This window comes from Pollachius pollachius (genome assembly GCF_949987615.1).
Source record: "Pollachius pollachius genome assembly, chromosome: 6".
NCBI lineage: Eukaryota > Metazoa > Chordata > Actinopteri > Gadiformes > Gadidae > Pollachius > Pollachius pollachius.
This window is the reverse complement of record NC_136939.1, coordinates 4,730,300-4,742,458: the sequence shown is the minus strand read 5'-3', so window position 1 is coordinate 4,742,458 and position 12,159 is coordinate 4,730,300. Positions and strand designations below refer to the sequence as shown.

Below are 12,159 nucleotides of genomic sequence, written 5' to 3'. Positions count from 1 at the left end.
TGCTGGGGGGCGTGCCGGGGGTGGTCCTGGGGGCGAGGCGGGGAGTGGGTGGAGGGTTTGGGCGGGTGGATGGATGGATTATTGGGGGATGGATGCTGGGTGGTTGGTTGGTTGGTTGGTTGGTTGGATGAACGGATGAATGTTTTGGTGGATGGATGGATGAATGGATGGATGGGTGGATGGATGGGTGGATGGATGGATGGATGGGTGGATGGATGGAGGGATGAATGGATGGATGAATGGATGGATGGATGGATGGATGGGTGGATGGATGGATGGATGGGTGGGTAGATGGTTGGATGGACTCTTGGGGGATGGATGGATGGATGGATGGATGGATGGGTGGATGGATGGATGGATGGATGGATGGATGGAGGGATGAACGGAATAGGTGATGATTGGGTGGGTGAATGGATTTATGTGTGATAGGTGGACAGTTTGGTGATCGATAGGAAAGCGGACGGACGAGTGGAAGGATATATAGATGAACGACTGGGTACCGTCAGAATGTGGAATAGACACACTCAATCGTGAAGAGTTAGACGCAATTGAATTGATAAATGTGTCCAGGAAAGTGAGAAGCAGTCTAGAATCGTACGTTGAGGGATCGAAGAATGTGCGTTGAAGAATTGTGTGTGGCTCTTGTCTCCCGTCCAGGATTCATTTGGACAGAGATCAAGCAGATGTGGGACGGCGGGTTCCAGGACTACGTCCACGATTGGTGGAACCTCATGGACTTCGTCATGAACTCCCTCTATCTGGCAACCATCTCCCTGAAGATCGTAGCCTACACCAAGGTGAGGTCCCGGGTCACCTTGGGTCAACCCCTCCCCCCACCACCCAAGGTGACGTATACTGATGTACACCTCCATGGTGCCTCAAGCTCTTTGAGGAAGAACGATAACCCTTTCATAAATCACAATACGAACATAACGGCTCTGACTCATAAAACCCAAAGAATTATCTTGGCCGGGGAAACCTATTTTTCTGCAAGATTGTTTCTCGCACGGTTCTTCCTATTAAAGTTGCAATGTTGAAGACAGAGCCGCTCCACCTTAGTCAGTGGGAGGGTTTCAGAATACAAGAACCCCAGTAACACTGTTTTGTGCACTCCAACTGGCTGTGCAGCTGTGTGATGTGAACTAGGGTAGTTAGGCTGGCTGGGCGTGTGAGTGGGAGGGGTTTAGGGTGAGTGGGAGGGGTTTAGGGTGAGTGGGAGGGGTTTAGGGCTGGCCTTTATTTTTGATGTGTATTGAAATCACGATCAATCAGCATTGAGTACAGATTTACCCAGGCTATTTAAGCTACGCGCTAGTTCGAACTTTAAACGGAAACTTTGAGTCACTTTTACGAGGACACATTTAAACGATCCATGTTTTCCGTCCTACATATAAATACACATGAATACACACATCTACATGACCCTGATGCTGCCCCCCCCCCCCCCCGTCCCCTTGCAGTATAGCGGCAATAAGCCCCGCCACCTGTGGGAGATGTGGCACCCCACCCTGGTGGCCGAGGCCGTGTTCGCCATCGCCAACATCTTCAGCTCGCTGCGGCTCATCTCCCTGTTCACGGCCAACTCCCACCTGGGCCCACTGCAGATATCCCTGGGCCGCATGCTGCTGGACATCCTCAAGTTCCTCTTCATCTACTGCCTGGTACAGTCGCATTCAGGGCGTTTAGCCGACGCTTTCATCCAAAGCGATTTATAAAAAGTTAGTGTTTCGGGGGGGGAAAATATATTCTGTTCAAAATCTCGGTCTTTGGCGCATGCGATTATATCGACACAGAAGCGCAAAGTATTGGCATTTGTCAGAAGAAGAGAATATATCAACAATATAATGCTGTTGGAACAGTAAGGATGTTCATAGAAACAAGTGCCAAGCGCTAACAATCGCTAGGTTAACCCATTTCCCCGTGCACAACACAGATAGCTAGGGTAAGATGCGACACGATGCCAGGTTTTATTTTTAAGTGCCAGGACGTACAACATCCAACATGGTGGTACGCCCGGAAGACCCGCCACAGCTGTGGTACGATGACCGCCGGTCGGCGCGCGATGCCAACACTCTGCTCCTCCCCTCCTAGGTTCTGCTGGCGTTTGCAAACGGGCTGAACCAGCTGTACTTCTACTACGAGACCAAGGCGGCCGAGGGGAAGTGTAAGGGGATCCGCTGCGTGGAGCAGAACAACGCCTTCTCCACGTGAGTCCCAGCGGGGTAGCTCGATGGATGTGTCTGGAAGGGGGAGAGTTTGAGCAGGGGTCCTGGACCAAGCTGAATTGTAGATTGCACGTTGGTCCGGGGAGGCTGGTTTGATTTTCTTCAGCACAAGAGGCGTGATCATCGGGCGTAGTTCAAACGACTCTGTACGCAATTGGCTGCTTGCCGTCGCTTCCCTGTCTCCGTTATGTTAAACCAGCCAGTAGCGCGCCTGGGGGGGAAAGCCAGCTTGGGGATTGACTCCAGTAAAGGCGGATCGGACACAGGAAGAAAAGTATTGCTCCTCTCCAGCCCCTGCTGCAGGGTGAATTCAAATCGCCGGCAGAACGGGCTGGGGGTACCCAGTCTAGTCCCTTAGAGCAGTGGTCCCCAACTTTATAACACCACGGACTGGTACCATGTTAGACAAAAAGCGTAAAGCAGAGACGGCCATGAAGTCGTTCACGCGCAGAATCATGCACGTGCTTTGAGCGTAGACTGAGTACACTACTAATAAACATTGTATCGCCGTTGCTCTGTCGGGATAGCTTCAGTCGACTTGTTACACCGGGCCAGAGCCCATTGAATGAGAGTGCATCCGGTGGTTTTCAAAATAAAACATCTTTCAGATTCGGAGTCAATAAAACAAAAACAAGACAAGTTGTTTATTCTTTCTTGCGACCTGGTACAAGACTAGTTCATGTGGAAACAGGTCACATTCCCCAAGTTTGCGGGCCGCTGCTTCAGAGCACTGGTGCTTATCAGCTCTGGCCTCAGGACCCACAAGTGTCATTAGTGATTAAGGCAAAACCCAAAAATAAATGTGTTTACCAATATTACAGCAATCAACAAGGCCTTCAAAACATGAAACAAGCTTAAAAGCTGCAATAATTGGGGAAGGACTCAATGAAATAAAAAGCCATTGAAACATGAATTACATTTTCTATATTAACATAAGCTTCTTTCTGAAGATTAAAGCTGGCATATGCTCTGCCTCCCACTCAAAGTGCCCTGGGAGCCCCAAGTTGAGATTCACTGGTTTAGAGTGTTACATTTTAGATCACATTTTTTCATCACCCCTGAGAACTGTCTCACAACCGGGAAGTGGAGGAACCTGATAGTTTGTTCTTGTACTTATTCTGTCAGTGTGTGTGTAGGTGTGGTGGTGACGTGTGTGTGAGTATGTGTTTTTGTATTGTATTCGGTAAGTATTAAGTAAATAAACTAAAGTAAGTGTGGTTGTGCACGTGTATTTTTGTGTGCGTGTGTGTGTGTGTGTGTGTGTGTGTGTGTGTGTGTGTGTGTGTGTGTGTGTGTGTGTGTGTGTGTGTGTGTGTGTGTGTGTGTTTGAGACTCTGAAGTCTCTGTTCTGGGCCATGTTCTACTTATCATTCTAGACATGACAAACAGAACACTGTTTCCTGCCCAGGTTAATTGAGACTCTGCAGTCTCTGTTCTGGTCCATGTTCATTCTTATCATTCTAGACATGACAAACAGAACACTGTTTCCTCCCCAGGTTATTTGAGACTTTGCAGTCTCTGTTCTGGTCCATGTTCATTCTTATCATTCTAGACATGACAAACAGAACACTGCTCCTCCCCAGGTTATTTGAGACTCTGCAGTCTCTGTTCTGGTCCATGTTCATTATTATCATTCTAGACATGACAAACAGAACACTGTTTCCTCCCCAGGTTATTTGAGACTCTGCAGTCTCTGTTCTGGTCCATGTTCATTCTTATCATTCTAGACATGACAAACAGAACACTGTTTCCTGCCCAGGTTATTTGAGACTCTGCAGTCTCTGTTCTGGTCCATCTTCGGCCTGATCAACCTCTACGTCACCAACGTGGACGCCGACCACCAGTTCACCGAGTTTGTGGGCGCCACCATGTTCGGCACCTACAACATCATCTCGCTGGTGGTGCTCCTCAACATGCTCATCGCCATGATGAACAACTCCTACCAGCACATCGCCGTAAGACCCCCCACACACACCCTTTCATAACATCCCTGAACCCAGCTGGATAAAGGATAGCTCTGCGCTGGTTTGGGTGCGTTGGGTTTGATACTATGCTATACTAGTTTCGAACCCCTCAATGTCCACATTCTACATGTAGGCTTCCCTGAGTCAGCTGCCTAACCCATGCCTACTCATTGTTGATCTGTAATAATAAAATCTGAAATATCCCACTGTCTCTCTAATTCAAATAGGCAAGTAAAAATAAAGACATAGGAGAAGTAGAGCAATCACAGGAGGAACCAGCATGACTCAATGGGAACAGCGTGGACACATGGATTAACCAGTGTGTCTTTTGAAATCCACCAATTTACATGTTTATGGGATGTAACAGGGAAGCCTGTATACACAATTGCCAGATGCAGCATGAATAAAAAATTATTTGAGCGATGGTTTGGGCAATTCCTTGTTAGATTCTCTCAGCCTCAATGTGTTGTACATTAAACTTATTATGCAAGGGCCAGAAGAAACAACACCCTTCTTTGTTAGAACGGGTGCGCCACTGCGTTATATTACGTCTGGGAGCCTTTCTGTAAACACTCGCCTCATCCTCACATCCATTAAAAAAATGAAAAACATGTTGGTACGACGAGATGACGCCACAGATGTCTGGCGGGTTTGAAATGTGTTTTTTTCAGGACCATGCAGACATCGAGTGGAAGTTTGCCCGGACCAAGCTGTGGATGAGCTACTTTGAGGAGGGGGGCACCCTGCCCTCTCCCTTCAACATCATCCCCAGCCCCAAGTCGGCCTGGTACCTCACCTGCTGGATCAAGAGACAGGTGTGCAAGAGGACCCGCTCCCAACGCCCCAAGACCTTCGGGACCCTGGGGGTGAGGACTGGTGCTACTGGCATACTACTATCAGTATAATATACTACTATACTGATACTACTATACTACTGCTGTTCTACTACTGCTATTAGTGGCATACTACTATCAGTATATTATACTACTATACTAATACTACTATACTACTGCTGTTCTACTACTGCTATCAGTGGCATACTACTATCAGTATATTATGCTACTATACTAATACTACTATACTACTGCTGTTCTACTACTGCTATTAGTGGCATACTACGATCAGTATATTATACTACTATACTAATACTACTATACTACTGCTGTTCTACTACTACAATATACTACTATACTAGTACTACTAACTACTAATATACTACTACCACTTCTATACTATGACTACTATACTACTACTACTATACTACTTCTGCTTTTAGTGGCCTTACTATTATTACTACTACACTACTACTACTACTATACTAATACCACATCTATACTATTACTACTATACTACTGTCACTATACTACAACTGCTTTTTAGAGGCCTACTAATGCTAAAATACTACTGCTATACTATTAGTATAGGACTACTATACTACCACTGCTTTTAGTATCCTACTACTTTTACTACTACTATACTACTATTACTATACTACTACTATAATACTTCTGCTTAAAGTGGCCTACTAATACTTCTACTACTACTATTCTACATACTACATACATTTGGTGCTAATACTGTTTCGACGAGTGCAAACAATCCACAAGCCCTAATCATATTAATTTTCACTACATCAATTATTGTTCTGTCTAATCAATCATCCATAATCAATGATCGTTCGATCCTTACAATATCAAGTCCTACCGAGCAGAAATCTATACTATTGTAGTGATTCTAATGTAAAAAAAAACATATGTACTCATGATACGAACGATGTTGAGGAACTAAGGACCTCAGGAGGCAAACGCAACGGATCATCGCCGAGCAGGCTCTTGTTCGGGTGAGTCGAAGGGTGTTGTGACACAGCGTGGGCTCTGCTTAGCGCCCCCTGCACTCCCTCCTATCCCCCCGCTCACAGCTGGCCTCCTCCGCCCCAACACGCCTCACTGAGGGAGCGGTTCATCTCCTAGCTGTGTTACCTTACAGCCTTCCCTGCCTAATTAGTTCAATTCCTCAAATTTTTCTCTCTGTTTGTCTGTGTGTCTTCGTCCCCTTCCTGCTCGTAGAGACGGGCAGCCGAGAACCTGAGGATCAACCACCAGTACCAGGTAAGCGTCGGCTCCTCGTGTAAACGTTGGCTCGGGAGGTGTGTGGGTGAACTCGGATTCATGTCATGAACTGGGGGCCTTTCAGGAAAACGATAATCCCTATGTCTGGTGGTGTTGTTCGTTCACTGCTGAAGCCATTCATCTGAAGTCTAATTCGACTTTATATTCATAATTTAAAATATGATGGCAGTCGGTCTCAATCTGGGTTTTGCTTCCTTTCCCGTTTAATATTAATATTTTTCTACATATTTGAAGGGAAAATAATCATGTCGCTGTACGCGTGGATCTGAAAGCGAATAATTGGGAACCGCTAACACAGCCTGCACTAGTTTCTGAAAATGTTTAGAGTCAGCACCGTGTAGGCTGGCCACTGGTCATAATAAAAAACCTTTTAAAGCTTAATTTACTCATGTGAATAAATCTTCATCGGTAGAATATCTCTGTAACAGTTTGGTATCCCAGCCCAGGCTCTGTGCCGTCTCCCCCCAGAAATTCTGCTGTAACACCGTAGGACTGCCAGATCCAAGTTGACTTTATTGGCGACTGAGGAGAGGTTTATTGTGCGTGTGTTTGGTGTTGTAGGAGGTTCTGAGGAACCTGGTGAAGCGCTACGTAGCCGCCATGATCAGAGATGCCAAGACAGAGGAAGGCTTGACGGAGGAGAACTTCAAGGTAACCTTTTGCTGTTTCCCTGAATTTGCACTCGACGCGGCTATGCTTTAGTGTTATACGAGGATATATTTAGAGTAACACCTGATTACATAACTGCTCGCGGGAACCGAAAGTTGTATTTTATCATGCAAGCCAAATATCGTCCGGAGAGCAAACATAATATAACGTAATATGACACCTATTTTGCAGGAAATAACACCTTGACTCTGACTACAACCGTGCCAAAACTGCTCATACTTAAAAGTCTTAATTTGTTTCTGTGTCTAAAACGTGCTCATCATCCTAGTCCTTTGCGTGTTCCCTCCCCCAGGAGCTGAAGCAGGACATCTCCAGCTTCCGCTACGAGGTGATGGGCATGATGAAGTCGGGGGGGAAGTCCGCCCTGCCGGGGGCCAAGGCCGGCGGCAGCCCCGGGGAGTCGCCGCTCGCCTACCCCAACGCCGCCCTGAAGGTGACCCCACCTTCCGCGGCGGCGGGCGGCAAGGCCAAGAGCAAGCTCAACCTGTTCCGGGTCACGGCCGCCATCCTGAAGCGGGGAGCCGGGGGGACCACGGCAGCCCCCCGGCCCCCGGAGGCCTTCAACGGGCTGCCCAACGGCCTCCCGCCCACCGAGGCGCCGGGCGAGAGCTCCGACGCCGCAGACGAGAAGGCGGGCCGGAGGCAGGGCTCCCCCCGGGACACCGGCGAGTTCAGCCTGTTCCACCGACGCCTGGCGGGGTCGGCGTGCGCCGCGGCCGGGGTCGCTCTGAACATGTACTCTTTGCCGGAGGAAGCCAGGGATTCTGGGAAGGCGGAGCAGGGGGACTGCGAGGCCCGGCAGCCGGAGGGGCACAGGGGGAGTGCGGACAGGAAGGAGGACGGGGAGTGCGGCGGAGGAACATCCTGGACCGGAAGGAAGCTGGACCAGGAGGAGGAGGAGGGAGAGAAGGCGATAGAGCTGGAGGAGCGGGAGAGCTTCCTGGGCAGGGAGACGGCGGAGGATGACTACAGACTGCGGGCCGTGCAGACGGGACACTCGGGACAGGAGGAGGAGGAGGGGACCTGACTGGGGGTGGACTTCAAACCAACAAGAAACAAATCAGAAGGCGTCAGAAGACGGACAATCAAAGAAGGGATTACTTGGTCTTTTAGGTATTCTTTTGTTCTCGCGTTTTGATTGTCGGCAAATAATTGAAAGGTTTTCCATTCATAAGGGAACTATAGGTCAGCTTTGATCGCTCAAGGCTCAGGGAGGCTTTTAATTTGAAACAGACTCCAGGTCTCTATACCGCGACCAGAAGTCGGACTAACCTTGATCGTGCTAGGATCATATGGATGCAGGGATTGTGTCATTGCTTTCCACCAGTGGGGGGGTCAAAATATAGTTCCAGATTTGCTCTTTTTTCCAGATGTTCTTGACCTTTTATCTGTTTTATCTGCTTACCTTCTCTGGTATTCTCTCTCTCTCTCTCTCTCTCTCTCTCTCTCTCTCTCTCTCTTTCTCATTCTTTCCTGCTCTCTTATAACGCTGTAACTGTTGTTACATTTTCCTTACCTTCTCTCCTTCTATCTATCCATTCTATGTCCCTTTTTCTCTCTCCAGGGAATGTTCCAATCCGTCTCCTGCCCTCTCTCTTTCTGCCTCTTTCTGCCTCTGTCTCTTTCTCTTCACCTCCAGACCCCAGCCAATGTTTACCTCTCAGTGTTCCCCTTTTTGGCATTGTTTAAAAAAGATACGCAATAGAGACATTGTATTTTGAGACCTGACCATGCCTTACTCTTTTTCTGCACTTTACATACAAACATGTAGAATATCTCAAATATATATGAGGACGATTTTGACCCTCAACATATCGATTTTCTATGCAAAACAAACACAAAATGATTCACCCAACGCATGAAGTTGTAAATACTCAACAGGAACTAATTAACCCGGTTAAAACACACTTGTTTAACTGCTGTGGGAGGTGTTCAATATAGACACTATGATACCATATTCATATGTTCTACGATAGGATTATAGGATTGTTGGATTGCTTGGATGAACTCATTGGCGGAAGAATCTGATTCAATGCTTTTGTTTTTACATAAGTTTTGAGGCCCGATGTCAACACAGTGACAGAAGTGCATCTAAAATAAACCCAAGAATAAATGTAAAAGAAACTGGACTTTAAATGGCATTTGAGAGCTCATATAACCAGACGGGAGACAGGCGGGAACAGGACATATTGTCATACTGTTATTTATAACCCACTATTGTGACAGCCACATTCTAGTGATAAATTGTCTCACAATTCGGATACTCTGCTGTGAACATCACCCAGATAGAATAAAGATTAAAAAGGATTGGATCCAAGCCCAGATACTCTATACCAGTATAGGGACCCAGCCCAGATGCTCTATACCAGTATAGGCTACCAGCCCAGATACTCTATACCAGTATAGGCTACCAGCCCAGATACTATATACCAGTATAGGCTCCCAGCCCAGAAACTCTATACAGTATTGGCTCCAGGCCCAGATTCTCGATACCAGTATAGGCTCCCAGCCCAGATACTCTATACCAGTAAGGGATTCTATGCCAGATTCTCTATACCAGTAAAGGGGTCTGCGCCAGATACTCTATACCAGTATAGGATCCCAGCACAGGCAGTCTCTATACCAGTATAGGCTCCCTTCCCAGATACTCCATACCAGTATAGGTTCAAGCGCAGGCACAGTGGATTTTGCAATACATGAATTGAGTTAAGGAGTTTTCACTTAGGAATGAGCATTCTGCTTACTGGAGCGGAAAGCCTAATGCCTGCCCATAAAACATGATGGCACTGAGCTAAAGGTGTACATTTTACCGGCTCAGCACTGAGTGGTGAATCATTGGTGAGCCAGCCTTTCTCTTCCAGGATAATCAGATATTTGCACCGGGTTCACCTTCACTAAAGCCCTTTCTGCAGGATTGTGCAGTCAATAATGTGGGGCTTTAAATACATTCAACACTGCAGTGGTTATAGGATTGCTGTGTACTTGTGTGGTTTCCACAGGTGGTTAGAAAAACGTAGACAGGAATTATGAAACTCTTTTGTGTGAAAATGGGAGGTTCTAAAATGTTATGTGCAGCTACGAAACTTTGTCCGACAAATACTCAACGGAGAGCTAATCAGAAATGAACGTGTGGAATATATTTTCGGTTTCTTGTTTGCTGTCGAACATATCCTGGAAGGTGGTTCGCATAAATTACCAGCTAATAATCAGGGGTAGACTTCAGACCTCCTTCAATTGTTCAGGGGGCAAGTCAGTTGAAAACAAGGTTAGGGCGCCAATGATTTAGGGGATGTTTTTATATGAAGCAGCACACCTATGAATACAGATACAGGTCATGGCGGAGAAGCTAGGGGTGAGAAGGAGTTCTTGCTGAAGGGTGGGGGTGGTTGGGGTTGGTGGGTGACATTCAGATGGCTTTGAAGTATTTCCCAGTATAAAAACAGACTCCCCACTGCTTCGGTTAACTCTCTCCTCCAAAAAGAATATTAACAGTTGTGCTTTCTGTGCCACAGAGTGTGATGTAAACCAGCAGAGTCGATCGAACTACAACATTACAACGGGTATTGTTGGAAGCACCCGTATGCTATCGTTATAAGCACCCTGTCTCGTTTCCAGTTGACAGTTAGTAATTAGATTTTCAACAGTGTGTAGTTAGATTTGGACAGATTTTCTTTTTGGCTTGAGCCCCAATATTAACCGTCTCCCTCTCTCTCCCTCTCCCTTTTCTCTCCACTTCATCAGCGTAAGGGACCTAATTAAAACGGAGTTGCACTTCACTGTCCTGCATTATTAATGTTCACCATCAAGGGAGCAAGAGAGCACACTTAATGTGGAGGGGGTGGTGTCCCCCGACATCCACTGCCTTGCCCGTCGGTATTAATGCGTATATACACACGATTATCATTCAGCGCTGGAATAAGCTATTTATCCCTCAGTCTTCCATAATGCATAATCACGCCTCGATTGCTTCTGGTGCCTCTGCACTGTGGCTGAACCCCCCCCAGAGCCTCTTAGACCAACACCACTTCATGCACCTTATCCTCCCCAGGCTGTCACTCACTTAAATCATTTTTATTATTCTCTATATTGTATTTTTGCCACAGGCTTACCAACATTATGGTGGACAGTAGATGCCTGTACATTTTTTGCACAATGGCAGGATTCCCCCCCCCCCGGATGTAACTGCGAGTGAGAAAGTTTTCTGAACAAAACAATACTTTTTTTTTTTTTTGGAGTATAATTTTATCATACAACATGATTTTTCATTAAATTGTTGACATCCACCCATTTTATATTATCATTTCATTTTATTTACAACATTGTCTGTGTAGGCTGACGTAGGCCATGACGCACAACGCAGAACAATGCTATGCGCGGCGGGAAAATTCAAAAAGTCAAGCTTGTTACAAGTGCAACATGTGGCAGAAAAGATGTATTTCCGATTTTTTTTTGGCCCGAAGAAGGCAAAACTTCATCAAAACACCAACCGGTCATTCAATTCCCTGTCAGCAGCCCGCTGTCTCCCCAGCACCCCTGAGGAAGAGAGTTCATGTTCACAGACGCTATTGCTGCAAGACGGCGCCGGCAACAATGGTGCTATTGCTAGCCCCCGCCCTCCGGTCGAGCCTATTATCGACTGCGCCGGCAACAATGATGCTAAACCCCCTCCGGTCGATCCTAATATCTTGGCTTTGGCTAACGTGCAACTGCCGGCAGTCGCAACAACTAGTTATTCTGTTGGTGAAGAGCCCTGCCAGCCAAAGGAGTTTCACTTCCCAGCCAGGCGATCGGCAAGTGAGAACTTTAGCCGGTCCTTTAAGGTTGGTTGGTTTGGCCAGTGGACGTGGCTACACCACGTTAGGGAATCCGACACCGCGTTATGCTTCGTGTGCTGCTCTGCAATAGAGACAAAGCTTGTCAGGGCAGACGGGATAATTAATGCTGGCAACTTCATTAAAGGAGGGTTTGGCAATTGGCGGAAGGCAGGTGAAAAGTTTCGGGCGCATGAAAAATCGCGTTTCCATACAGAAGCCGGCATTGAGAAGGACCCCAATTAATGCGCTTATGTCACAAGCAGTAGCTAAGGAGCATATGACTGCGCAGACTGTTTTGGACAGACTGGTTGGCAAAAAAAGAGCAAAGACGGACGGTTCACTTGACGGAGAAACCGTC

The 12,159-nt window shown here is 47.0% G+C and overlaps 1 protein-coding gene across 1 annotated transcript in view; it reads left to right on the top strand.

Moving 5' to 3' along the window:
- LOC307077570 (short transient receptor potential channel 4-like) overlaps positions 1-8,014 on the top strand; it is a gene marked incomplete at both ends in the record, with an annotated part of 21,302 nt that extends 13,288 nt beyond the window's left edge. Inside the window, 8 exons of the mRNA XM_079738999.1 lie at positions 658-797; positions 1,461-1,661; positions 2,092-2,207; positions 3,985-4,180; positions 4,861-5,055; positions 6,256-6,297; positions 6,880-6,969; positions 7,280-8,014. Of these exons, the coding sequence (XP_079595125.1) occupies positions 658-797; positions 1,461-1,661; positions 2,092-2,207; positions 3,985-4,180; positions 4,861-5,055; positions 6,256-6,297; positions 6,880-6,969; positions 7,280-8,014 (1,715 nt within the window). The remainder of the gene's footprint in view (positions 1-657; positions 798-1,460; positions 1,662-2,091; positions 2,208-3,984; positions 4,181-4,860; positions 5,056-6,255; positions 6,298-6,879; positions 6,970-7,279) is intronic.
- Between the last annotated feature and the right edge of the window lie 4,145 nt (positions 8,015-12,159).